The sequence below is a fragment of the Triturus cristatus genome, chromosome 12 (genome assembly GCF_964204655.1).
Source record: "Triturus cristatus chromosome 12, aTriCri1.1, whole genome shotgun sequence".
In the NCBI taxonomy this organism is placed as follows: Eukaryota; Metazoa; Chordata; class Amphibia; order Caudata; family Salamandridae; genus Triturus; species Triturus cristatus.
The window spans coordinates 18,472,555-18,499,391 of NC_140595.1; the positions used below are offsets into that span (position 1 = coordinate 18,472,555).

At 50.8% G+C, this 26,837-nt stretch overlaps 1 protein-coding gene across 1 annotated transcript in view; it reads right to left on the reverse strand.

Annotated features, from left to right (window-relative positions):
• Positions 1 to 5,257: 5,257 nt before the first annotated feature.
• Positions 5,258 to 26,837, reverse strand: part of LOC146772224 (N-acetyllactosaminide beta-1,3-N-acetylglucosaminyltransferase 3-like) — a 165,719-nt gene continuing 144,139 nt past the window's right edge. Inside the window, exon 2 of the mRNA XM_085639003.1 lies at positions 5,258 to 13,588. Within this exon, the coding sequence (XP_085495129.1) occupies positions 12,434 to 13,567 (1,134 nt within the window). The 5' untranslated portion in view covers positions 13,568 to 13,588 and the 3' untranslated portion in view covers positions 5,258 to 12,433. The remainder of the gene's footprint in view (positions 13,589 to 26,837) is intronic.

Genomic DNA, 26,837 nt, shown 5'->3' on the forward strand with positions numbered 1-26,837 from the left:
ACATCCTGCAACGAGAGCTCCGAGGTCGGGGATGAGGCAGCCTTCTGTACGTCCAGCGACTGGCCCGATCCCCCAGGCGATCCCTTCTGCTGGGCATAGCGATCCATATTATTGGATTGGGTATAGGCTCCCCGCCTGGTAGCCTTGGGTTTCAGCCTATCCACCTCTGCTTTACCCGACATATCTGGCACCGAGCAACCCGGTGCAAGGAGACGACCCTCTCTCAGTTAGAGGGAACAGGAGAAGCCAGATCTGCAATAACCAGGCAGAGTAGGGCGCAAGGCGTCCAGAGGATAATAAAGCATCTGAAGGCACTCCCGGGCCAAGGCAGACAAAGGGCGAGAAAGTGAAAGTGAAAGTACGGCGTTCTCCGTCCGCCAGTTCACACCTCGCCAGGCCGCTGTTGTTCAATTAGAGGCCGGGCATCCTGCCAACGCCAGCCCCTGGCATCCCTCGGAGATAGGCCTCAATCTTCCGTCATGCACAACTCCGGTTCCCGGCGGGCGATCCAAGCCCGGGCAGCATCAATCGCCTCAGCAATGAGTCATCTGCAAGATGCCGTGCATATAAAACAGGATTTAAGACAGGATAATCGACGGAGGGCGCGTGGGTCCCGGTAGCTCAAAGCTCACGCGGCCATCTTGGTCAAGCGCTAGGCTCCTCCCCCTACATTCTATTTTTAATAATATATCTGTTGTGGTGTCCTTTCATTTGATATTCAGGGGATTGCAAATGGTATAACAGCTGGCTTCACATGCCATACAGAGTTTAGCCTAAGACTGCTCTTGTCCATGCTACCACTAGGATAGCTGGTCTATAAGGTTGACTTTACAACCAATCACCATAAGGGTTGTTTGGACTGATACAGGGTGTACACTAGAACTAGTGACAACATATATCAGGCCAACTTCTCACAGCGCCGTTTCCGGACGACGCCGTTCCCCGGTTCAGCCCCGGTCCGGACCCGACGCCAGTACGGCGCCGTCCGGCGCCGCACCCGACGTGGAGGTGGAACCGGTGTCGGCACCGGCAGAGGAGGCGTCATGAGGTCGACCGGCGCCGACCGAGATCCAGGCCTGGATCCCTCGGGGACCTGTGGTGTCGGGGCCGGAGCCATCGACGGCGCCCGGGCCGGAGCCGCCGGCACGCGAGGTCACCCAGTCGAACCTGCGGGGCCCGAAGGCGCGCCTACAGGCGTCGACGGCGGAGCCAGGCCCCTCATGACCGAGAGGAAGGCACTGACCTCCGCCTGAGTCGCGTCAGTCCCAGGGACCGCCGGGTATGGGGACGGACGCGGCTCCTGCGGCTCCGACGGAGCCGCGGGGGTGGGACTACCCTGACCCTCAGCCGAGTCGCGCGACCGGCAAGGGGAGTCCGAAGAGCGATGTCGTCTCTTGGACTTCTTGGAATGCTTCGACTTACCCGAAGACCCCGACGAGCGATGACGATGGCTGCGGCTCCGCGATCAGTCCTTGGACCTCCTCCTGGACCGGGACCGAGAGCGACGCGGAGCCGAGTGCCGAAGCTCGAGAAGCTTACGGGACCGCTCCCGCCTAGCTTTAGACGTCAAGGCCTTGCAATCGAGGCACGACTCCGTGTCATGGTCGGGCCCCAGGCAATACAGGCACCGGCAATGGTGACCCGTCACCGACATCAGGCGATGACAGGCGTCACAGGCCTTGAAACCAGGCATCCTACCGGCACCAGAGTCGAGTCGATAGACCAAAAGAAGTCAAAAAGTTAGTCAAAAAATGACTAGGGGTAAGCTCTTCCCGGATCGGCGCTTACTGGCGCGGAAAAAAGAAGAACTGACGTCAGCACGCGAGGGCGGCGTCTAAGTACTCCGACGACGTCATTCCGGCGCACGACGCCGACGACGGACGTGGAGCCGCAGACGACGCCTACCGACGCGCAAGGGGTATTGCTACAAAAATCTTTCCGGATCCAGCCTGACGCCTGGGGATATTCTAAGGTGAGGAATCTAACTAACGTGTTTCTTTCAGATCCATGCAACAGTTAATGGTGTTGCACCAAGGATATTGTGCTGTATAACTAAATACTTATAAGGTCCCAAAAGCGAGACCTATTGGCTATGCCAATGCTTGTTCTCAAATACTGTCCGGTGACGCGCATCTCTAATGACAGGGCCACATTACGGGTCTCGCAGAGAGTGGGTCACATGGCAGCGCGTGGGACTAGGAAGGAATGCCATAAGTGGTAGATGGGTGCACAAGAGAGCCAGGGGTAAGTAATACAGGTTCTGCTTTCTTTTCACGAAAAAAAAGATTTAATTACTGCTGCTAATCATGGCTAGAACAAGCAAGCGCAGTGAAACCTCATAACATGGCAGAGGCAAAAGGAGATGTTCCTGTAAAACTCAATGCTAGCATTCTTTGATGGCATCTAATGTACCTCAGAGTACTTCAGTGACACTCTGTTAGACCTCCCCTCGGATGTAACCCCTCTGTGGCAGCACTGTCACTGTGAGGCCTTTCTGGCTTCCTTTCTTGCCCCCTTATTTCTGTAGGGTGCTTAAACAAGGAACATTCTGAAGGGAAATCAGGCATCATAAAACCCATTTTAATGTGCAAAGCAATCTGTGCCCTACTCTCTAAAAGTGGCGAACTTTCGGATTCCTGCATAAACTGAAATACACAACATAAAAACACATTTTACATTTCAAAAGCGATTGCTGTGTCCGGATTTGTAAAAGTGCCAAACAGCTGGATTTTTTAGTTTCAACATAATTCTGTACTTAGAAATTCATCTACACATGCAGTCAGTCCCTGCCATTTTAAAAGCCCGGCTGCACTCACCATGGTAGCAGAGGATGCTAATGTTGTTGTCCATCGTGTCCAGGTGGTCCAGCTTCATAAATAGCATTGATTGGACGAGCAAAGAAGACCAGCGCGTGGGCTTTTATTTGGAGGCAAAGAGCATAAGCAGGCAGCAAAAAGCTCCTGGCTCGTTTCAACACCTGGCGGGAAAATAACAACAGGGAGGGTTCAAAGCAACGTCGGGGGCTGAGGAGGGCTGACATCAACGTAGCGTGGGCTGCTACAATGTAAGAATAAAATAAATAAGTAAAGGAAATGGACCTTGTGTAACGTAATCCAGTGCTCATGTACTGCGCTCCAGTGACCTGGGTCTGATTTTGTGCTTCATTAAAAAAATTGCAAGGAGGAGGATGGGAGCGGGATGGGAGGAGAAGGCCTGCAAACAATGCACTCTTATGCAGTGCTGCACTAGAAGATAAAAAAAAAACACCTTTCCAAGCACGCACCCGGTGGAAGGACACTGGCTGAGACAGGAAGGTGTACTTAGTGCATGCTCCACCGCACAGACGAACACAGAAAAGGAAAGTGAAATCAGGAGGCCATAAGCAGTGAGCAGCAAGGACACGGGAGTGACGCTGAAACCACCCAAAGGTAAGTAATGGATGGGCTCTAAGCCCCTTATAAGTTTTTGTTTGTTTTTGTTTACAAGAGACTCGTAGGCGTCAGCACATGCGTATATAGCACCATCATACCCCCACGGTGTGGCAAGCCGGCCTCACCGTTTTTTGTCACTGGAGCAGATTATACATCTGGTGTCCTCAAATTAATCTTCAACCAGGCAGAAAACTTTAAATACGAGGGGGCAGATTTACACGGACTGCAACTCCAGCAATACTCAAGGGCTGCCCATACCTAACATGCTGCGTCATGCCTTACGCCTGCTTCAAGCAGGTGCAGGGTTTTGACGCAGCGGCGTCGGAAAAGTGACTCATTGAAATCTTGTAGATTTCACTGCGCCACTTTTTAGAGGCTTTTTCCGACGGAATGCCCACCCTGCATACATTAAACCTGACGCAAGTTTAATGTAGCGCAGGGCTTTACAACGTGACGCATCTCCCTAGATGCATCATGTTGTAAATAAGGCGCAACATGGCGCATGATTTACGCCGCCGCTGCGTCACAGAAGTGACGCAACGGCGGTGTAAATGTGTCGCAAGGGGCTTGTAAATCTGCCCCGAGGTTCGGCCACAACTATCCTAGCAGTATGGTAGCTTGCTGCAAATCCCTAAATATTGTTGTATGGTTTTTGCAAAACATGTCTTTTCAGTGTACGGATGTAGATGGAATAGTAAAAATCACTTAATTATGTGGAGTGCTTGATGATGTGATTTAAATTTTTTGAAGCACTTTAAACAACATGTCAATTTAATCATGTCATTGAAAGTGAACATATTACTCTTTTTTTACCACAGATTATTCCAATCGTCCCTGAGTGATTCCTTTAATTCATTTACGTTCTGTTGTCCAGTATGAATGGGGTCTTGGATGTGTCTCAGACTGTACACGGGTCCAATGGAACTACATTTCCCAGTGGTCTCTGGTGCAGCCAATCTTGGCAGCGTCAGCACAGGCGATATATCAGCAATGCAACCACAATCCTTTTTGTTGTTCAATAAAATCTTTTGTCCATTGGTGCTGGAACAGTTTACAGAGTGGGGGCGCTGCCATTAGTGTCACATCATTGATGTCACAGGTATTGTGAAATATCGAAGCGTCATACAAACAACAAGTGAAACAAACAAACTCCCCCCATTCAGAAAGACTGGAGTAAGGGTTTAGGCCCTCATTTATGAGAAGTGACGCATCGCTGCGTAAAAGCAGCGATGCATCACTTCTCAGTGCGCCCTCCTGCGGCATGATGGATGCGTCATATTTACTGTATGACGCATCATGTCGCAAGGAGTTACAGAAACGTCAGTATTTCTGACGTATCTGTAGGGGCAAAAGTGATGCATTGCTGGAGTGTGTCACAAAAGTGACGCAACTCCAGCAATGTGTCCTTTCACATGGAGCAAGCCCCATGTGAAAGGGCCTGCGCCAGTCTTACGCCTGCCTCGACCCATTGGCACCCTAGAAGTGGCGCAGTGAAATCTCACAGATTTCACTGAGTCTCTTCTACGAGGTTTACTTACATAGGAACGCCCACACTGCATACATTATATCTGACGCAGGTGTAATGTAGCGCAGGGGTTTACAAAGTGACGCATCTGCTTAGGTGTGTCACTTTGTAAATAGGGCACAACAGGAGGCATGTTTTACGCCACCGATGCATCACAAAAAGTGACGCAACGGAAGCGCAAAACTGTTGCAAGGCCTCATAAATAAGGCCCTTAGTATGCAGCCAGGGGTTCATTTTGGAGCGCAACTTCTTTGTTTCCACCACATTTCAATATTACGGGAAATAAAAACAGTTTGCCTCATTTGTGCTTTCCTTGATGTTGATATATTTTGAAGTATTTGTACAGTTCGATTACAAGAATTTACATGTTGTGTTCAAAGAAATATAACATCTTATAACCTTTCCTTTAACATTCCTTGCACCCCAGAAACATTATCACAACGTTCACACTACAAAATCCTCTCACTGTTTAGTCAGAGAAAGTAAACTGAACACCCTTGTGCATGCAAAAAGTAGCAATTTGCCAGAAGACATTGCCCGACATTTGACCTCAATCTTTGCTCACCCAGCAAAAATGACAAAAGGAAAAAGAAACTGCAAGGCCTCCTTCATGTCCATTCACCTTCTGAGCTCCATCGTGGTTATTTCGGGGGTGCAGCAGCACTTCAAACACCCCTATTTCCAGTCTTCACCTTAGTGAGAGTTGCTGTTCCTTGCACCCATGTCTCTACAAACGGGTCATGAGTTCCTGTCATGTCTTCTCTGACTCCTTTGGGTTTTAGCAGCGTAGTACTTAATCTTCAATGTTGGCATACTACTGGGCTGATCTGTTTACTTCTTGGGGGTTAATTATCTTACATTTTATTTATTCCAACATTTCCCTTCTCCTGGTCTTGGGGAGTAAATATAATGATCTGTGAATTCCAAAGTTGTTTTGTGACTTAGGAATTCTTCTGTTTTTTGTTGTTGTTTTGGATGCATTTGCCTAGAGGCTTCCATTTTTTATAGTTTTTTTCTCCCTGGATTATTTTTCGGTTTTGAGTTTTGACTTCGGATTACAAATTTTAGATGGAATTGTGACCGCTTCCAGGGACTCGGATAATAGACTTCTAGACTCTAGTCTCTACACATGGGCTCTGCCATGCATCCCCCTTGAGGGGCAGGAATGCCGGCACGTGGTACCCTTCCTTCTGCCAGGCGCCCTTCATGGAAGGGAGGCGACGAGGGTGGATGGGTTGGATAAATGGAAGCACGGATGGGTTTAGGAAACGATAGAGTGAGGGTGGATGAGATATGGATGTATGTTTGCAGAGACAGATGGATGGATGGAAGGAAGGGTGTATGGGTTTAATGAAGAATGGAGTGAGGATGGATGGATGGAATAATGGAATGGTGGATGAGTTTAGGAGAGGATGGAGAGAGGATGGGTGGTAGATGGATGAATGAATGGAATGATCGATGGGTTAAGGGAAGGATGGAGTGAGGATGGAGGGGAGATGATGTAGATTTGCAGAAACAGATGGATGAATGGAAGCTTGGATGGGTTCAGGAAGGATGGAAAGAGAGTGATGCAGAGGTGGATGAATCAACGGAAGGATGGATAGATTTAGAGCAAGATGGAGACAGGGTGGATGGAGTGATGGATGCACAGTTGGATGGATGGGTGGAATTAGTGCAGGACAGGGAGAGGGTGGATGGAGGGATGCATGCATGGATGCAGAGTTGGATGGATGGATGGATTTAGAGCAGGATGGAGAGAGGGTGGATGGAGGGATGCATGCATGGATACAGAGTTGGATGGATGGATGGGTTTAGAGCAGGACGGAGAGAGGGTGGATGGGGTGATGCATGAATGGATGCAGAGTTGGATGGATGGGTGGAGTTAGAGCAGGACAGCGAGAGGGTGGATGGAGTGATGCATGCATGGATGCAGAATTGGATGGATGGGTGGGGTTAGAGCAGGACGGAGAGAGGGTGGATGGAGTGATGGATGCAGAGTTGGATGGATGGGTGGGGTTAGAGCAGGATGGAGAGAGAGTGGATGGAGTGATGCATGAATGGATGTAGAGTTGGATGGATGGGTGGAGTTAGAGCAGGACAGCGAGAGGGTGGATGGAGTGATGCATGCATGGATGCAGAGTTGGATGGATGGGTGGAGTTAGAGCAGGGCGGAGAGAGGGTGGATGGAGTGATGCGTACATGGATGCAGAGTTGGATGGATGGGTGGAGTTAGAGCAGGACAGAGAAATGGTGAATTGAGTGATGCATGCGTGGATGCAGAGTTGAATGGATGGGTGGAGTTAGAGCAGGAGGGAGAGAGAGTGGATGGAGTGATGCATGCATGGATGCAGAGTTGGATGGATGGGTGGAGTTAGAGCAGGACACAGAGAGGGTGGATGGCGGGATGCATGCATGGATGCAGAGTTGGATGGATGGGAGGGTGGAGGTAGAGCAGTACAGAGAGAGGATGGATGGAGTGATGCATGAAAAATGCAGAGTTGGATGGATGGGTGGGGTTAGAGCAGGATGGAGAGAGGGTGGATGAAGTGATGCATGCATGGATGAAGAGTTGGATGGATGGGGGTGGAATTAGAGCAGGATGGAAAGAGGATGGATGGAGGGATGCACGCATGAATGCAGAGTTGGATGGATTGGTGGGGTTAGAGCAGGACGGAGAGAGGGCGGATGAAGTGATGCATGCATGGATGCAGAGTTAGATGGATGGGGGTAGAATTAGAGCAGGATGGAGAGAGGATGGATGGAGTGATGCACGCATGGATGCAGAGTTGGATGGATGGGTGGAGTTAGAGCAGGACAGAGAGAGGGTGGATGGAGTGATGCATGTATGGATGCAGAGTTGGATGGATGGGTGGGCTTGGAGCAGGATGGAGAGAGGATGGATGGAGTGATGCATGCAAGGATGCAAGTTGGATGGATGGGAGGGTGGGTTTAGAGCAGGACGGAGAGAGGGTGGATGGAGTGAGGCATGCATGGATGCAGAGTTGGATGGGTGGCTAGAATTAGAGAAGGACGGAGAGAGGGTGGATGGTGTGATGCATGCATGGATGCAGAGTTGGGTGGAATTAGATAGAGCAGGATGGAGAGAGGGTGGATGGAGTGATGCATGCTTGGATGCAGAGTTGGATGGATGGATAGGTGGAATTAGAGCATGATGGAGAGAGGGTGGATGGAGTGATGCATGCATGGATGCAGAGTTTGATGGATGGGTGGATTTAGAGCAGGATGGAGACAGGGTGGATGGGGTGATGCATGCATGGATGCAGATTTGGATGGATGGATGGATGGAGTTAGAGCAGGATGGAGAGAGGGTGGATGGAGTGATGCATGCATGGATGCAGAGTTGAATGGATGGGTGGAGTTAGAGCAGGATGGAGAGAGGGTGGATGGAGTGATGCACGCATGGATGCAGAGTTGGATGGATGGGTGGAGTTAGAGCAGGACAGAGAGAGGGTGGATGGAGTGATGCATGTATGGATGCAGAGTTGGATGGATGGGTGGGCTTGGAGCAGGATGGAGAGAGGATGGATGGAGTGATGCATGCAAGGATGCAAGTTGGATGGATGGGAGGGTGGGTTTAGAGCAGGACGGAGAGAGGGTGGATGGAGTGAGGCATGCATGGATGCAGAGTTGGATGGGTGGCTAGAATTAGAGAAGGACGGAGAGAGGGTGGATGGAGTGATGCATGCATGGATGCAGAGTTGGATGGATGGGTGGAGTTAGAGCAGGACACAGAGAGGGTGGATGGCGGGATGCATGCATGGATGCAGAGTTGGATGGATGGGAGGGTGGAGGTAGAGCAGTACAGAGAGAGGATGGATGGAGTGATGCATGAAAAATGCAGAGTTGGATGGATGGGTGGGGTTAGAGCAGGATGGAGAGAGGGTGGATGGAGTGATGCATGCATGGATGAAGAGTTGGATGGATGGGGGTGGAATTAGAGCAGGATGGAAAGAGGATGGATGGAGGGATGCATGCATGAATGCAGAGTTGGATGGATTGGTGGGGTTAGAGCAGGACGGAGAGAGGGCGGATGAAGTGATGCATGCATGGATGCAGAGTTAGATGGATGGGTGTAGAATTAGAGCAGGATGGAGAGAGGATGGATGGAGTGATGCACGCATGGATGCAGAGTTGGATGGATGGGTGGAGTTAGAGCAGGACAGAGAGAGGGTGGATGGAGTGATGCATGTATGGATGCAGAGTTGGATGGATGGGTGGGCTTGGAGCAGGATGGAGAGAGGATGGATGGAGTGATGCATGCAAGGATGCAAGTTGGATGGATGGGAGGGTGGGTTTAGAGCAGGACGGAGAGAGGGTGGATGGAGTGAGGCATGCATGGATGCAGAGTTGGATGGGTGGCTAGAATTAGAGAAGGACGGAGAGAGGGTGGATGGAGTGATGCATGCATGGATGCAGAGTTGGGTGGAATTAGATAGAGCAGGATGGAGAGAGGGTGGATGGAGTGATGCATGCTTGGATGCAGAGTTGGATGGATGGATAGGTGGAATTAGAGCATGATGGAGAGAGGGTGGATGGAGTGATGCATGCATGGATGCAGAGTTTGATGGATGGGTGGATTTAGAGCAGGATGGAGACAGGGTGGATGGGGTGATGCATGCATGGATGCAGATTTGGATGGATGGATGGATGGAGTTAGAGCAGGATGGAGAGAGGGTGGATGAAGTGATGCATGCATGGATGCAGAGTTGAATGGATGGGTGGAGTTAGAGCAGGATGGAGAGAGGGTGGATGGAGTGATGCACGCATGGATGCAGAGTTGGATGGATGGGTGGAGTTAGAGCAGGACAGAGAGAGGGTGGATGGAGTGATGCATGTATGGATGCAGAGTTGGATGGATGGGTGGGCTTGGAGCAGGATGGAGAGAGGATGGATGGAGTGAGGCATGCATGGATGCAGAGTTGGATGGGTGGCTAGAATTAGAGAAGGACGGAGAGAGGGTGGATGGAGTGATGCATGCATGGATGCAGAGTTGGGTGGAATTAGATAGAGCAGGATGGAGAGAGGGTGGATGGAGTGATGCATGTTTGGATGCAGAGTTTGATGGATGGATAGGTGGAATTAGAGCATGATGGAGAGAGGGTGGATGGAGTGATGCATGCATGGATGCAGAGTTGGATGGATGGATGGATGGATGGGTGGAGTTAGAGCAGGATGGGGAGAGGGTGGATGGAGTGATGCATGCATGGATGCAGAGTTGGATGGATGGATGGGTGGAGTTAGAGCAGAATGGAGAGAGGTTGGATGGAGTGATGCATGCATGGATGCAGAGTTGGATTGATGGGTGGAATTCGAGCAGGATGGAGAGCGGATGGATGGAGTGATGCATGCATGGATGCAGAGTTGGATGGATGGGTGGGTGGAATTAGAGCAGGATGGAGAGAGGGTGGATGGCGGGATGCATGCATAGATGCAGAGTTGGATGGATCGGAGGGTGGGGTTAGAGCAGGACGGAGAGAGGGTGGATGGAGTGATGCATACAAGCATGCAGAGTTGGATGGATGGGTGGAATTAGAGCAGGATGGCGAGAGGATGGATGGAGTGATGCATGCAAGGATGCAGAGTTGCATGGATGGGTGGGTGGAATTAGAGCAGGATGGAGAGAGGATGGATGGAGTGATGCACGCATGGATGCAGAGTTGGATGGATGGATGGAGTTAGAGCAGGATGGAGAGAAGGTGGATGGGGTGATGCATGCATGGATGCAGAGTTGGATACATGGATGGATGGATGGATGGGTGGAGTTAGAGCAGGATGGAGAGAGGGTGGATGGAGTGATGCATGCATGGATGCAGAGTTGGATGGATGGGAGGGTGGGGTTAGAGCAGGACGGAGAGAGGGTGGATGGAGTGATGCATGCAAGCATGCAGAGTTGGATGGATGGGTGGAATTAGAGCAGGATGGCGAGAGGATGGATGGAGTGATGCACGCAAGGAAGCAGAGTTGCATGGATGGTTGGGTGGAATTAGAGCAGGACGGAGAGAGGATGGATGGAGTGATGCACGCATAGATGCAGAGTTGGATGGCTGAGTGGGTGGAATTAGAGCAGGACGGAGAGAGGGTGGATGGAGTGATGCACGCATAGATGCAGAGTTGGATGGCTGAGTGGGTGGAATTAGAGCAGGACGGAGAGAGGGTGGATGGAGTGATGCACGCATAGATGCAGAGTTGGATGGATGAGTGGGTGGAATTAGAGCAGGACGGAGAGAGGGTGGATGGAGTGATGCATGTATGGATGCAGAGTTGGATGGATGGGAGGGTGGAATTAGAGCAGGATGGTGAGAGGATGTGTGCATGCAGAAACAGATAGATGAATAGAAGGATGGATAGATTCACAAAAGGGTGGATAGAGGATGGATGGGAGAAGGATGAATGTATGAAGAAGGATAAATGGATGAATGAACAGAAAGAAAGAAGGGAAGTTAGATGAAGAAAAGGATGGCTGATGGAAAGAATAAAGGAGCAAGGAAGGAAGTGAGGCTGGCGAAAGAAGGGTGGATGGACAATAAAGTATTAGGAGACTGGAATGTTGAGAGCTCCATTGCAGACAGTGGAGTGGCTCCGGGCTTATAATGGTATAATGGGTGGTAGGAGCCTGGAGCATCAACATTCCAATGATAGTTTTCATGTTTCTCTCTTTTTAATTTAGAACATTCTACCCTTAGTGGGTGGAAGTTTCTAATAGCCATACAGCCCTGATGTGTCAGGCTATACCTGATGTTAGAGACCCTCACCCTTATTATAGACCCTCGCCTGCAGCTTGGGCCTATATCTCAGGTTCAGGGCCTTTAACAACCATATAGCCCTTGGCAGCGGGCAATAAGGCTATATTGAATTATGAAGTGTAAATAAAGAAGGAAAAGACAGATGAGAGGAAAGAAAGAGGAAAAATACAGTAGGCTGGAGAGAAGAAAAGAAAAAAAAGGAAAAGCCTGAAAGAAGGATGGAGAGAGACAAGGAAGGACCTTCAGGGAGAACCGGCTGCGAAGGACAACGGTGCATGCTTACCCAGTGAAATCTGGGATGTGGTTGAAAGTTGGGCCTATTTCATATTTCTGGCTATCCCCTTTCACATATGTGTAAAGGGAATCCTCACGTTGAGCAGACAATGACTGGGGCCTACCCAACTAAGAATGAATGGGTGAATGACTATCACTAAATGCTTATTTGTCAGCTACTGTAGATTGTAACGTATTCCACTGTGACTGTTTTACAAACATATGCGTTAAGTGGTAGGCTGAAGTGATGGCTTCTGGCTGCCACTCTGTCCTTTCCTTTGCAAAGAATAAATAAGAGGCCCAAATATCAACCCTTAGGGACAGCTTAACCCACTAGTGACTGCTGCTGTGAACTGGTGATGCCAGATTGAAGCACCCCAGCCTCCTAACCAGAGCAGCCATTCTTTGGTTCTGAGGTAGAAGTTGGCAGAGACTGGGTGTCATTCAGAGGGATAAACCTTATGCATAACGTGGCTCTGCCCACACTTCAGAATGGGCTGTTGGATGGCTTTCCACATCACCATCATCTCATACGGGACGAATCGGTGCACAATCAGCTGGTCCTTATAGAAGCATGCGTCAAAAGTGTCAACATTGGGCAGGGTGATGCCATATGTCAAAACGCCCACGTGGGAGTCTGGCTGGAGCCCAGCTTCCTGCAAGCACAAGCCCAGATAGGCATCGTCAATGGGAATAAGGGGGATTTTCTTGGACGCCTTAAAGATGGCATGAGACGTAAACCCAGACATCAGGATTCCTCCGCCGCCGCAGTATGCTGGAAATGTGTCGTTGGCAATGATCTCCTCAGGTACGTAATACTTGCTCCACGTATCCCGGACGAGCGGCATGCCAATGTTCAGCATTCCAACAAAGAGGTGAGGGTCCTCTCTCATGGAGTTCTTCACTCCCAAGAGGTACTGGACCACGTTGGAGGTATGGACGAATACATCGTCATCACCGTTGAAGACAAACTGGGCACCAGGGCAGTTGTCTTGCATCCACTCATAGAACAGGACCTGCTTGACTGTTAGGTTGTAGAAGGTGTCGTAGAAGTTCCACTGGAGAATGTCGCTGTAGTCGCTGCTCTCTGCCTTCAGGAGATTGTTCATCCTCTCCCTTTCATGGTCTTTGGTGGAGACCCCAAGGATGAAGAGTCGTTTCACTTGAACTCCATGGTACTCTGTCTCTGTCCCCCATGTTTTGCGGATAATTTCTCGCCGCTCAAAATTATCCGGAGCTGACTTGACCACCAACAGCAAGAAGATGTTTACAGATGCCTCGGCCCCCCCACATTTGAAGGGAGTGTCCAGAGTCCTATTAAATCTCTTACAGTGACGGTAGCGAAAGAAGTTCTGCATATTCAGAGGGAAGTGTTGAAAGCGAGTGGCGTTTACTCCGCGAACTTTTGTCTTGCATGTGGGTACTGCAAGGACAGGAGGCCGGTGGACATGTTGTATTGTGGTGATGGGCAAGTTGGATATCACAGTGGAGTCTTCATACAAGTTGTAAACAATGATTACTGTGCAGACCACTGTCATTGCAACTGTTAAACATCTGGGGCAGCTTCTCCTCATCTTCAGACTTTCAAAAAGAACCTGCAAAACACAAAGGCATGCATCAGGTATGTGTCCGAGGAGCATAGTCCATTACAGACAGGGCCTCCAATATTTCATAATTATCTTCCTTAGATGTTAGAAAACAACTTTTTACTGAGTTTTGCAGCCTGGTAGCTCTAAAAGGCCGCCAATATAGCGTGGCTTACCAGTGAACAAGTGCCCTGGAGATGATGAACACAATTTAGTCCAGTTCGGCCTAGAGGGTAAAAAACAAAGGGTAACAAGCACTGACAAAGCCAATAGGTCTGACAGCTCCCCTCACCCTTTTGTCTATGTCAGTGCTTGTTTTGTTGTGTCATGGTTTTTGCAAATCATTACTGTTGAGGAAGGTGCTGGGTCCTCATCAATCTGAAAAAAATGTCTAAATTCAAAAATGTTTTTGGTCTCAAAAAGTACACTGCCATGGTAGTCCCTGGCACCGAAGGGAACTAACTTGTTTGCGGATGTGCTCCCATTGAAAGGGCACAATACGTCACTCACAGTGAGGTGAACCAATGGCTGAAGCAGGCTGACCCACTGCCGCATCCTGTGAGCTGTAGTGGGTGGACGGCAAATGTGATTGACACAATAACAGACTAATGGATGAGGATTGCTTACTTAAAGCCCCTATAAGTATATGTTAGATGCAATTTAAGTAAAAATTAAAAAGGTGTTGGCTAACACCAGACCTAAAAAAACGAGGATACCCATTGGTGGGGTCTCCCTAGATTATAACGCCTACTTCTGGATGGCAATGGATCACTCCATCAAGCTCAGGTCATATGGTGCCATTGCCCGGGACGTTTTGAGGCACCGGAGGTATCTAGGCACTTCTCCAGGGTGGAGACAGTACAGAGGAGCTAAGACAGTGTAAGATCGGAAGATGAGACATTTAGGTACGTTATCTTCTCCAGTCTGTAAAAGAGTGGAAAAGGCGGATATGGATGCAAACTTTCTGGGTTGAACACAGAATGGGGGAGCTGAGCGTATTTTGGGCGGGGGCTAGATCCGGTACTGGAGATCATGAGAGAACACTTGTTGCACAAGTTACTTACCTTTGGTAATGATCTATCTGTAAGAAACATTAGTAGTGATAGATTTCTTACCTTAGAATTACCCCTAGGCGTCAGACTGGATCCAGAAAGTTTTCGCCAGCAGTACCCTTGCGCGTCAGTAGGTGGCGTCGTGCGGCTCCGCGTGCGTCGTTGGCGCCAAGATGACATCGCTGGAGCTACTTAGACGTGCCCTTGTGTGCTGACGTCAGTTCTGTACATGACTTTCTGCACCAGGAACGCAGAGCCATGCAAGAAACTGACCACTGGTGCCATGAAACTAGGGCCCTCAAAGGGATGACCTTAACCCTAGAAATCAGTTCGCAGAACGGGGAGGATGGGTGGGGCGGTAAGGAATCTATCACTACTAATGTTTCTTACAGATATATCATTACCGAAGGTAAGTAACTTGTGCATCTGAAAGAAACACGTAGTGATAGATTCCTTACCTTAGAATAGATACCCCTGCAATACCAACCACGGTGGTGGGTTTGTGAACCAAGATCACACCAGAAAATCCTGGAGAACAGGACGGCCAAATAACCCGTCTCTCTGGACTTGGCTGTCCAGGCAAGAATGCTTGGTAACCGTGTGCAGTGAGGCCTACATAGCTGCCTGACAGATGTCATGCAAGAGAACTCCCCGTCCCAAAGCAGTAGTGGCTGCCGTCGCCCTGGTAGAATGAGCGCGCAGTCCCACCGGAGGCTCTTTTTTAGCCAAAGAATAACAAGCTTTTTTGCACAGAACGACCCACCGAGAGACGGTCCGCTTTTGCACAGCCCGACCTTTCTTGGCGCCCGCGTATCCAACAAAGAGCTGGTCATCCACCCGGAACTGTTGTGTGTGGTTCAGGTAGAATGAGAGCGCACGTTTTGGGTCTAGACGGTGGAGCCTCTTTTCCTCTTTTGAGGGATACGGAGGCGGACAGAAGGTGTGCAAAGTGATGTTCTGCCCGATATGAAAGGCGGTGACAACCTTCAGCAGAAAAGATGGACGAGTCCTTAGAACCACTTTGTCCGGATCCACAGAGAGAAAAGGAGGTTTAGAAGAAAGAGCCTGGAGATGACTCACTCTTCTGGCAGAGGTGATGGCCACCAGGAAAGCTGTCTTTAAAGTGAGAAGATGAAGAGGACAGTTGTGAAGTGGTTCAAAGGGAGCACACATCAGATATGGTAGAACCAGGTTCAAGTCCCACTGAGGCATTATGAAAGGAACAGGACGGAAAAGATAAGTAATGCCTTTTAAGAATCTATTTACAACAGGGGACTTGAAAAGAGAAGGCAGATCTGGAAGCTGTTAAAAGGCTGAAATGGCGGAGAGATAGCCCTTGATAGTGCCCAGAGCAGCCTTTGCTGTGCATCATGCCACAAACTTATTCCACCTGCAGGCGTATACCGTCTTAGTGGAGGGACGTCTGGCTGCCAAGATTACATCACAAACTTCCGGAGGCTTCAACTGCCGCCGCTCAATCTCCACGCAAGCAGGTGGAGGCTGGACAGGTTCGGGTGGGGACCGTCCCCTGGCACTGCAACAGCAGATCCTACCGAAAAAGCAGTCAGATCGGGGATCGATAGCCATGCTGAGTAGCTCGGGATACCATGCTCTTCGAGCCCAGTCTGGGGCCACAAGAATGACTTGGGCCCGGTTGCGCTTGATCTTCTTCAGCACTCTGGGTAGAAGTGGTATAGGCGGAAAGGCGTATAGTAGATCGCAACCCCACTCGCGATGAAAAACAGTTGCCTAGCGAGTGCCGCCTTGGAAATCCCAACGCGCAGAACTGATGATATTGCGTGTTCTCTTCGGTGGTGAATAGATCTAGCCAAGGCTCTCCCCACTGGTGAAAGAGACCTTGCGTCACGTCCGAGTTCAGACGCCATTCGTGATCCATCATGCACTGGCGGCTGAGTTCGTCCTGTCTGGCGTTCAGAGAACCTGCCAGGTGTTGAACCCCCAGGGACATGCCCTGATGTTCCAGCCATGTCCAGAGGCACAGAACCTCCTGACATAGGGTCCATGACCCCACCTTGCCCTGTTTGTTGCAGTACCACATGGCGGTGTTGTTGTCCGTGAACAGCTGCACTACTCTCCCCTTGACAGAGGGAAGGAATGCCGTCAGTGCAAGTCGGATTGCCCGAAGCTCCAGAATGTTGATATGGAGCCGGGAGTCCTCTGATCTCTGCCTCACCCAAGTGGCTGCCGCATCCCAGAAGGCACGCGTCCGTCACAACTGTTTGTTCCGGTTGAGGAAGGGAGAGGGATCTGCCATTGACCCAATCATGATTCGAGAGCCACCACTGCAATTGTCGTGCACTTCAGGTCCCACTACAGAGCCCGCATATGCCATCTGGCATGATCCACTAACAGGATGCAGGAGGCAATCAGGCCCAGAAGCCGAAGGGTCATCCTGACCAAAACCCGGATAGAGGCTGAAAGATCGGAATAATCGCCTGAATATCCTGGACTCGCTGCTCGGGAGAATAAACCTGAAACTGCGCTGAGTCCAGAACCGCTCCGATGAAGAGGAGCTTCTGAGAGGAAATCAGGTGCGACTTCGGCACGTTGATGGAGAATCCCAGCAAATACAGGAGGTTGGCCGTAGTCTGGAGGTGGGAGACGACTGCCTGGGGCGAGCACGCCTTCAACAACTAGTCATTGAGATAGGGAAAGACTGGAACCCCTGATCTGTGCGGATGAGCTGCAACCACTGCCATCACTTTTGTGAACACCCGAGGGGCGCTGGTAAGGCCAAAGGGGAGCACGGTGAACTGAAAGTGCTTGTGACCTACCGTGACCCGCAGGTAACGCCGGTGGGCCTGTAGTATGGGGATATGAAAGTAAGCGTCCTGCAAGTCCAATGCTACCATCCAGTCTTGCGGGTATAGGGCAGACAAGACCTGAGCAAGTGTGAGCATCTTGAACTTCTCCTTCCGGAGGAAGCGATTGACGTTCCAAAGGTCTAAGATAGAACGCAGGCCCTTGTCCTTCCTTGGGACCAGTAAGTAGTGGGAATAACAACCAAGACCTACTTCTGGCCCAGGAACGCACTTGATGGCCCCCTTGGCCAAGAGGGCCGTGACTTCCTGTTGAAGAAGCGCAAGATGGTCCCCTGACATGTGATGGTACTGAGGTGGCATGGCTGGAGGGGACGTCTCGAAGGGGAGGGAATAGCCCCTTCGGACAATTTGCAGCTCCCACTTGTCCGATGTGATGTTGCGGCAGTGGGGGAGATGATGGAGAATCCTGCCACCCACTGGCGTTTGATGGGCCTGAAAGGTCGGACTAGGAAGGCTTTGCAGTGGATGCTGCGGGGGTGGAGGTGGACTGACCCGCCCGCTGGTCCCCAGAACCACCTTGACGGTTCCCACGTCCACAGCTGCGCTGAGGATGTTGCTGCGCAGGCATGTGGCTCTGGAACAAAGGTGTTGGGGCACCCCTTCCGTGGCCACGAAAGGAGCGAAAAGCGGAGGAGGGCGAGTGGCCGACAGGCCCAAGGACTTAGCCGTAGCCCGTGAGTCCTTAAAACGCTCCAACGTACTATCCGCCTTATTGCCAAAAAGGTGAATACCATCAAAGGGAATGTCCATCAAAGTGTTCTGGACATCCCCTGAGAAGCCAGTTGTCCTCAGCCAGACGTGGCGCCGAAGTGCCACCGTCGTGGAAATCGCCCTGCCCAGCGAGTCGGTGGTATCAAGCCCACAACGAATAGTGAACTTTGCTGCATCTCTGCCAGCTGCTATACCTTGGGAGCATACTGTCTGTGCCTCCTCCGGACAGTTGGGCAGCACCTGCGCAACCGTATTACACAGAGAATGGGAATAACGGCCCAAGAGGCATGCGGTGTTCACCGACCATAACCGTAAGTTGGCAGATGAAAACAGCTTCTTGCCAAGCTGCTCCAGCTACTTGGATTCCCTATCCGGAGGTGCAGAAGGGAACGCGCTCTGGGAAGCAGAGGCTTGGACAACCAAGCTCTCAGAAGGGTGGTGTTGGGAGTGAAAGAGGGGGTCGCCCGGAGCCGGGCGATGGCGGCGGGCCATGTTCCTGTCCACAGGAGCCCCTGTGTTGGGCCTGGACCAAATACCCAAAAGGACGTCAGAAAGTGTGTCATTAAAAGGCAGCAAGGGCACCGAAGAGGTAGCCGCCGGCTGAAGCACTTCTGTCAGGAGGTTAGTCCTGATGGCCACCGTGGTGGAGGGCCTTGGCTGCCCTACGTACTACCACTGCGTAACTGGATCCCTCCTCCATAGCCACTGTAGGAGGAGACAGCATGCCAAGGTCAGGTAAGGTGGAGGTGTCAAGACCACTGGCATCCCCCAAATCTTCTACAGAGTCCGGATCATAATCACACTGTTGTGTGAGACGGTCCTCAGACCCCTCCCAGTCCTCCCCTTCCTCCGAAGTCTGAGAAACAGGCTGAAAATAAGGAGGACGGACACAGTGGAAAAAGGGCTCTATCGGCGTCGGAATCGGTACCAAGCGGCGCCGTCCCGGCACCGTGTCCGGTTCAGAGCTGAAACTGGGACCAACGTCGTCCCGAGGGGCAGGCGACGTCGGAGGTGGTTCCGGTGGGGTTGACGTCGGTGGAGGTGTTATAAGGTCAACCGGCGTCGACCAGGGTCCGATCCCAGATCCCGGGAAGTCCTGCGGTGCCGGGGCCGGAGCCACCGGCGATGGAAGGAAAGGACCCCCAGTTGGGCCCGTGGGGCCTGTAGGCGCACCAGTGGGGCCAGACGGCCCAAAGAGTCGGGCCAAGGCAGCAAGAAACTCTTGCACCTGGGCAGGCATCGCTGATGGACCTGTAAAGGGTGGGTAGACCGGCAGCAATCGCATGCTCCGCCGGAGCCATGGGGGTGGCACCACCCGCACCCTCAGCCATGAGGCGCGATGGGCGAGGGGAAGTCAAGGAGCGACGACGCTTGTTCGACTTCTTTTTAGAATGCTTTGACTTACCTGACCCCGAGTGCGAAGACTTAGATCCAGAGGAACGATGGTGACGGCTCCGCGACCGGTCCCTCAACCTCCCACAGGACCAGGACCTTGAACGGCGCGGTGCCTACTGCCAGACTTCCAGCAACTTTCAGGACCGCTCCCGCAAAGTCTTCGGAGCCATGGCCCGGCAGTCCGGGCACTACTTGGAGTCGTGGTCGCGCCCCAGGCAGTAGAGACCCACGCGGTGTGGGTCCGTCACTGACATTGTGCGGTGACAGTCCCTCACCTCGGAATCCAAGCAGTAATGCTTTGCGAAAGTGTGAAGGGAGGCCCAAGTTGCCGCCCTACAAATGTCCTCCACAGGAACACCTCTAGACAAAGCAGAAGTGGAAGACTTAGCTCTAGTAGAATGTGCCCTTAAACCCTCTGGAGGTTCCTTATGTGAGAAAGTGCCCTCTTTCTTGCATGGTATGCCCCCACTTTTTGCTAAATTGCTGAATGTACTTTGACTGAGTGTACCCTGGACTCCTGCCAATCAGGTGCCCAGGGCCTATGTTCCTTCCTTAAAACACACAGACTCCCAATTGGCAAACCCTGGCCACATGTCAGCCCCTAGTAAATGGTACCCTAGGTACCCAGGGCCTTGTGACCAGGGAAGACCCCTAAGGGCTGCAGCACTCATTGTGCCACCCTTAGGGGCCCTGTACCCTTACACACACACACTGCCTTTGAAGGCTGAGTGTCTGGGTGCAGGACAAAATGAAGAGTCGACATGGCACACATCTCTGTGTGCCATGCCCAACACCCACACTGCCAAGGCATATGTCAGTCCCCCCTCTGGCTGGGTGCCTTATGCCCATGGTGTGGGCACAGGAGCAGTAGCCCTGTGCCCCTACAGTACCCAGGTCCATTCCCGGGCACTGTAAGTGCAGTGCTGCCATTTAAGAGTACATGGAGCTGAGAGCTCGTCAAACACGAGCTCCACAGCACCATAATGGCAACACTAAAGACTGGGAAGTTTGGTATCAAACTTCTCAGCACATTAAACCCACACTGATGCCAGTGTGAGATTTAATGTACCAAGCACCCCAGAGGGCATCTTAGAGATGCCCTCCTACAACTAACCTACAATCCACGTCTGCTCTGAGGCTGCCCAGGCTGCCACACAGCAGACACGTTGCTGGACCCCTGGGTGGGAGACCCCCTGCTCTCCCGGGCCTGCAACAATGCACATCCTGGGTGAGGTGATAGATCTCCTCCCCCAGGATGAGCAAAGGGAAGCTTCAAAGGCCTGCCGCCTCTAGGAGTTTCCCCAGGCCACTGCAACCACCCACTCTGGCGGGAAGCTTGGCCGGAAACCCCATACAAGGACAGGGGATGTGCCAGCCTGCCCACCCCACCCCTCAGGTGGGGGAGGCGAGGTGAAGCACATCTCCGGGCTCTCGCCATCTTGAAGATGGGAGGCCCTACCCTATCAGGATTAGGCTACTGCCCCCCTCCCACAGGAGAGGGGCAGGATAGGGGGTGTTCCCACCCCAGGACAATGACCCATTCGTCCCTGGTCTTCACCTACCTGTAACACCCCTAAATCTAGTATTTAGGGGCACCCTGAACCTTCCTTCCCCAGATTCCAGATTCCGAAACAACAAGAAGAGTGATAAGAAAAGAAGACGTGCCCTGCAGCTGCAAAGGAGAGGGAGACACCAACTGCTTTGGCCCCAGCCCTACCGGCCTGTCGACCTCGGACTTGCTCCTGCTCCAAACCCGGCATCTCTTGTGGCCAGCAACCTCAGAAACCCCAGAGGACCTGGCTACCTTTGAACTCTGATCCCCTGGGACTCCCATGAGTAGAGGCTCTACTCAGAACCTACCTTTCACCCCTGGCAGAAGCCCGGAACCGCGATCCCAGCCCACTCTGCACCCGCCAAGCCTGGCCGGTGCCGGAGTGAACTTAACCCACGAGGACGACACCACGCCGTCTGTGACCCCGAGTCCGGCACCCAAGGACCCCCCTCGACTATCCTGAAGAAGCTTGCAGCCTCAGAACAGAGTGCCACCCCAACCGCGATCAACAAGAGGGTAAGATTTCCGACATCAAATGGCACCTCTGCACCCGGCGCCCCACGGCCCTCTGTGCCCAATCCCGGGGTACCTACCTATCCTCCAACTACCCAACTTACCCCTCGAAGTGGTGGTGGTACCTGAAGAGTCCTCGTCCCCGAGCCTGCAGTCTTTTTCCAAACCAGAGATTTCCCATAGAAATCAATTGAGCGCCCGAGGGCTCAAAAGCACCCTGCATCCAGCCGCCCGAGTGGCCCTGGCAGTGAAAACTCTACTCTAACCTACTTCCCCACTTGCCCTGAGTAAGTGACCAGGAGCCCAGCTCCCACAGCCGCGTGGCTTGCCCGACAGCAGCCACCAACCCAGGCCCCCCTATCCCTCGTAGGATAACATTGGGCCTAACTCTCTCTGCACCCGGCCGTCCTGAAACCGCTGAGGGTGAACTGACTGTACCTACCTGACACTGGGGGACCCCTGAGTCTATGCCCAGAACTTCAACTCTGCCAGTCGAGTACTTACCCTTAAACCGCTAACTTCATTTTCCTCATAGGGTAACATTGACTGGCTTTTTCTTGGAAATTCTTCTAAGTGTGAACTTTTCAAAACTCAAAATATTCACCAAAAATCAACCGAGTACCAAAAACGAATTTACTCACCTGCTCTTAGGTGAGCTCCCAGTGCTGGATCTTGGTGCCCAGCACTGACTCTGAAAAGTACCCACAACTATACTTACCTTTAACTCATTTTTCTTCCATAGGAAACCATTGACTGCTTTTCTATGAAATTTCTTCTAAGTGTTGATTTCTGCAATTTCTAAATATTCCTCAAAAATCGTATAACATCTGAAAACGTAATTACTTACCTGTTTTGGATAAATGTCCCAGTACTGAGTCTAGACACCCAGTACTGGATTACAAAAGTAACGATAACCTACTGTACCTGTAACCTACATTTCCTTCTATAGGGAATCATTGATTGTTTGCTCTGAAATATTTTCTAAGTGCTCAGTTTTGAAATAGCTAAATATTAGTTAAAAATCATTACAGTACCAAAGTCGACTTTCAACAGCGGATTCTGAGAACTGACCCAGGACTGGATCTAGGATCCAAGCCTGGAATTACAAATGTAATCTAAAAAGTAATCTGTTGCATATAATTTGAATTTATCATTGAGCTCAATGTATTGTATTTAGAAATAGAGTTGCCTACTGCAACTATTTGTAACTGTTTACTAAAAAGTCTATTGCATATACAAAAGTATTTTTATGAAACATCTCCTGTCGAGAAAGTATATTTTAATTCCAAGTGTTGGTTCTAAAATAAAACAAGCATATATTTTTTATATACAAACCACTGGCCTAGAGTTCAGTTATTGAGTGTGTGGAACTATTTGCTGACTGAGTGTGTACAACAAATGCTTTACACGTCCTCTGATACTGCCTTACTGCTCGACCAGGCTACCACTTTGGAGAGTAAGGTTATATCTAACTTTAACCTCTGTTAAACTCTTGGGGTCTGTGGACTCTGTACACCCTGTACCTATTAAGGAACAGTACATACAGAGCCACTTTCTCACATTGGTGGATCAGCGGTGGGATACAAACTTGCATTTGTTGGACTACTTGGTTACCATCTGACCACACTACAGAACTCCTAAAAAATGCCTTTAGAATTCTGATTGGTCTTTCCAAAATTACTATAAGTCTTGCTAGGGCCTTGCTTAAGTCCCATTAGAATTTTAGAAAAATAAAAGTCACTATAGTCAGGGTAGAGGGTTAGAACTGTCAGGTTAGAATGTCTCAAACAAACCCAGCTATTAGTGATAATAATAACATGGACCTGGTGGAGGAGCTCGACCTCACACCTTACTTACACTTGTCTTTCAAGGAATTGAGGTCCTTATGCAAACTTAAAAATTTACAAATGGGCCTGCATCCAACCAAACTAGGGCTCCAGGAGCTCTTGGCTGAGTATGCTAAGGACCACCCATCTGAACATGGTGATGGCCAGTCAGATGAGGAAAGGGAAGCAGAGGAGGTTGACAACAACCCCCCATGCTATTCCCTAGGGAGGAGAGGGCACCCATACCCTCCAATCCAAGGATTAGCATCTGGGCACCTAGAGACTACACAGGTGGCTCTGGTCCCAGAGAGAACACTGGGGGACCCCCCAGTGAAGAGGACAGCCTTGTGAGGCTGGCCAAAAGATTAGAGCTAGAGTCCAGGCTCCTGGCTCTAGAAAAAGAAAGGAGAGAGATGGGGTTAGCACCCATCAATGGTGGCAGCAATAATAAAAATAAGGATAGGGAGGAACCTTCTGACCTTAAAATCCCCAAAGGGATTGTCCCTAAATTTGAGGAAGGTGATGATATCACGAAATGGTTCACAGCCTTTGAGCGGGCTTGTGATATCAGAAAAGTGAAGAAACCTCTCTGGGGGGCACTCCTGTGGGAACTGTTCTCTGGTAACTGCAGAGACAGGCTTCTGACCCTTTCTGGGCCAGAGGCAGGATCCTATGACCTCATGAAGAAAGCTCTGATTGAAGGATTTGGATTCACCACTGAGGAGTATAGAATTAGATTCAGGGGGGCTCACAAAACCCAGACCCAGTCCTAGATTGATTTTGTAGATTTCTCAGTGAAGACACTGGATGGTTGGTTAGCTGGACATGGTGTGCAGGGTTTTTATGGATTGTACAATTTATTCATGAAGGAACATATTTTGAGTAACTGCACAAATGAAAAGTTGCATCAGCATTTGGTAGACCTAGGTCTAATTACTCCCCAAGAATAGGGAAAGAAGGCAGACCACTGGGTCAAGACTAGGGTGACTAAGACAACCACTGGGGGTGACCAAAAGAAAGTGGTCCCAAAACCTCCCCAGGGGAAAGGTGGTGAGAATCCCCAAGATAAAAAGTGTGAGTCTTCCAAAGGGCCCCAAAAACCTGTTCAGGTGTGTGGGACCCAAACTACTCCCTATGTGCCCCAACCATATAGGAGGAAGAACTTTGATCCCTTAAAGGCCTGGTGTAATACCTGCAAGAAGCAAGGACACTTAACTGTAGCTTGCCTCCAAAACAAAGCCCCTAAGGCACCCAGTACAGCTACTCCTGGGGCAGCAAGCATACAAATGGGATCAGAAGTGTACCCTGAGCAAATCTGGAAACACACTGAAGCCAGTCTGGTCTCCTTGGGAGAAGTGGAGTTTGCCACTGTAGCTGTGTGGCCACCCAACTTAAAGAAATACTTGCAGTACCCCTGGGTGAATGGAACTAGGGTAGAAGCTCTGAGGGATACAGGTGCCAGTGTCACTATGGTGAAAGACACACTGGTTTCCCCTGAACAATACTTGATTGGGAAGTCTTATCCAGTCACCAACGCTGACAGTGTCACCACTAGTCATCCCATGGCCATGGTAACATTAGGCTGGGTGGGGGTTACTGGCCTGAAACAGGTAGTGGTCTCTCCAAAGTTGCCAGCTGCCTGTCTGCTTGGAAATGATCTGGAAACCTCAGCCTGGGCTGACGTTGAACTGAAGGCCCATGCAGCCATGCTGGGCATCCCTGAATTGGTGTGTGTGCAAACCAGAGCACAGAGCAAGAGGAAGAGTGAAAAGGTAGGTCTGGAGCCTGGAATAATGGCCCAGCCAACCAAGATAAAAGGAAAGAAGACTGGGGAACCAGCTTCTACACAGCAAACCATTCAGGACCCCTCTCCCCAGGGAGAGGATTTGGATACCCCTGAGGGACCTGGGTCCATGGAGCTTGACCCTTACCAGGTTGAACTCTTGGGCCCAGGGGGACCCTCTAGGGAAGAGCTGTGCCAGGGTCAGCGAGACTGTCCCACTCTTGAAAGCCTGAGGCAGCAAGCTGTTTCAGAAGCCAGGGGAGATGTCAGTGGTACCCACAGAGCGTATTGGGAAGAGGGATTACTGTATGCTCAGGCAAGAAACCCCACTCCTGGAGCCACCAGGAGGGTGGTAGTGCCACAGAAGTACAGGGAGTTCCTCCTAACTTTGGCTCATGACATCCCCCTAGCTGGACATCTGGGCAATCCAAAACTTGGGAAAGGCTAGTGAGTCACTTCTACTGGCCCCAGATGCACCAAAAGGTGAAGGAGTTTGTCAGCTCCTGTGTCACCTGTCAGGCCAGTGGCAAGACAGGTGGCCACCCAAAGACCCCCCTCATTCCACTACCAGTGGTGGGGGTCCCCTTTGAAAGGGTAGGAGTGGACATTGTGGGTCCACTTGAGCCACCCACAGCCTCAGGGAACAAATTTATTCTAGTGGTAGTGGATCATGCCACTAGGTACCCTGAAGCAATTCCCCTTAGGACTACTACAGCTCCTGCAGTGGCCAAGGCCCTCCTGGGTGTCTTCACCAGGGTGGGTTTTCCTAAGGAGGTGGTTTCAGACAGAGGTTCCAACTTTATGTCTGCTTACCTAACACACATGTGGAAGGAGTGTAGGGTGCAGTATAAGTTTACTACCCCCTACCACCCACAAACCAATGGCCTTGTTGAGAGATTCAACAAGACATTGAAAGGTATGATCATGGGGCTCCCTGAAAAACTCAAAAGGAGATGGGATGTCCTGTTACCATGCCTGCTTTTCGCTTACAGAGAAGTGCCACAGAAGGGAGTAGGTTTCTCACCCTTTGAACTTCTGTTTGGTCATCCTGTAAGGGGACCACTTTGTCTTGTAAAAGAGGGCTGGGAGAGGCCTCTTCAAGAACCCAAACAAGACATAGTGGACTATGTGCTTGGCCTAAGGTCCAGAATGGCTGAGTACATGGAAAAAGCATCCAAGAACCTTGAGGCCAGCCAGGAGCTCCAGAAGCACTGGTATGACCAAAAAGCTGCACTGGTTGAATTTCAACCTGGGCAACAGGTGTGGGTTTTGTAGCCAGTGGCACCAAGGGCTCTCCAAGATAAATGGAGTGGCCCTTACCCTATCCTAGAAAGAAAGAGTGAGGTCACCTATCTAGTTGACCTGGGCATTAGCAGGACACCCAAGAGGGTCATCCATGTGAACCGCCTCAAGCTCTACAATGACAGGGCTGACATCACCATGCTGATGGTGACTGATGAGGAACAGGAAGCAGAGCATGAACCTCTCCCTGACCTCCTCTCTTACAGCCCAAAGGATGGGTCAGTGGATGGTGTGATCTTATCAGACACCCTCTCTGCCCAACAGCAAACTGACTGCAAGCA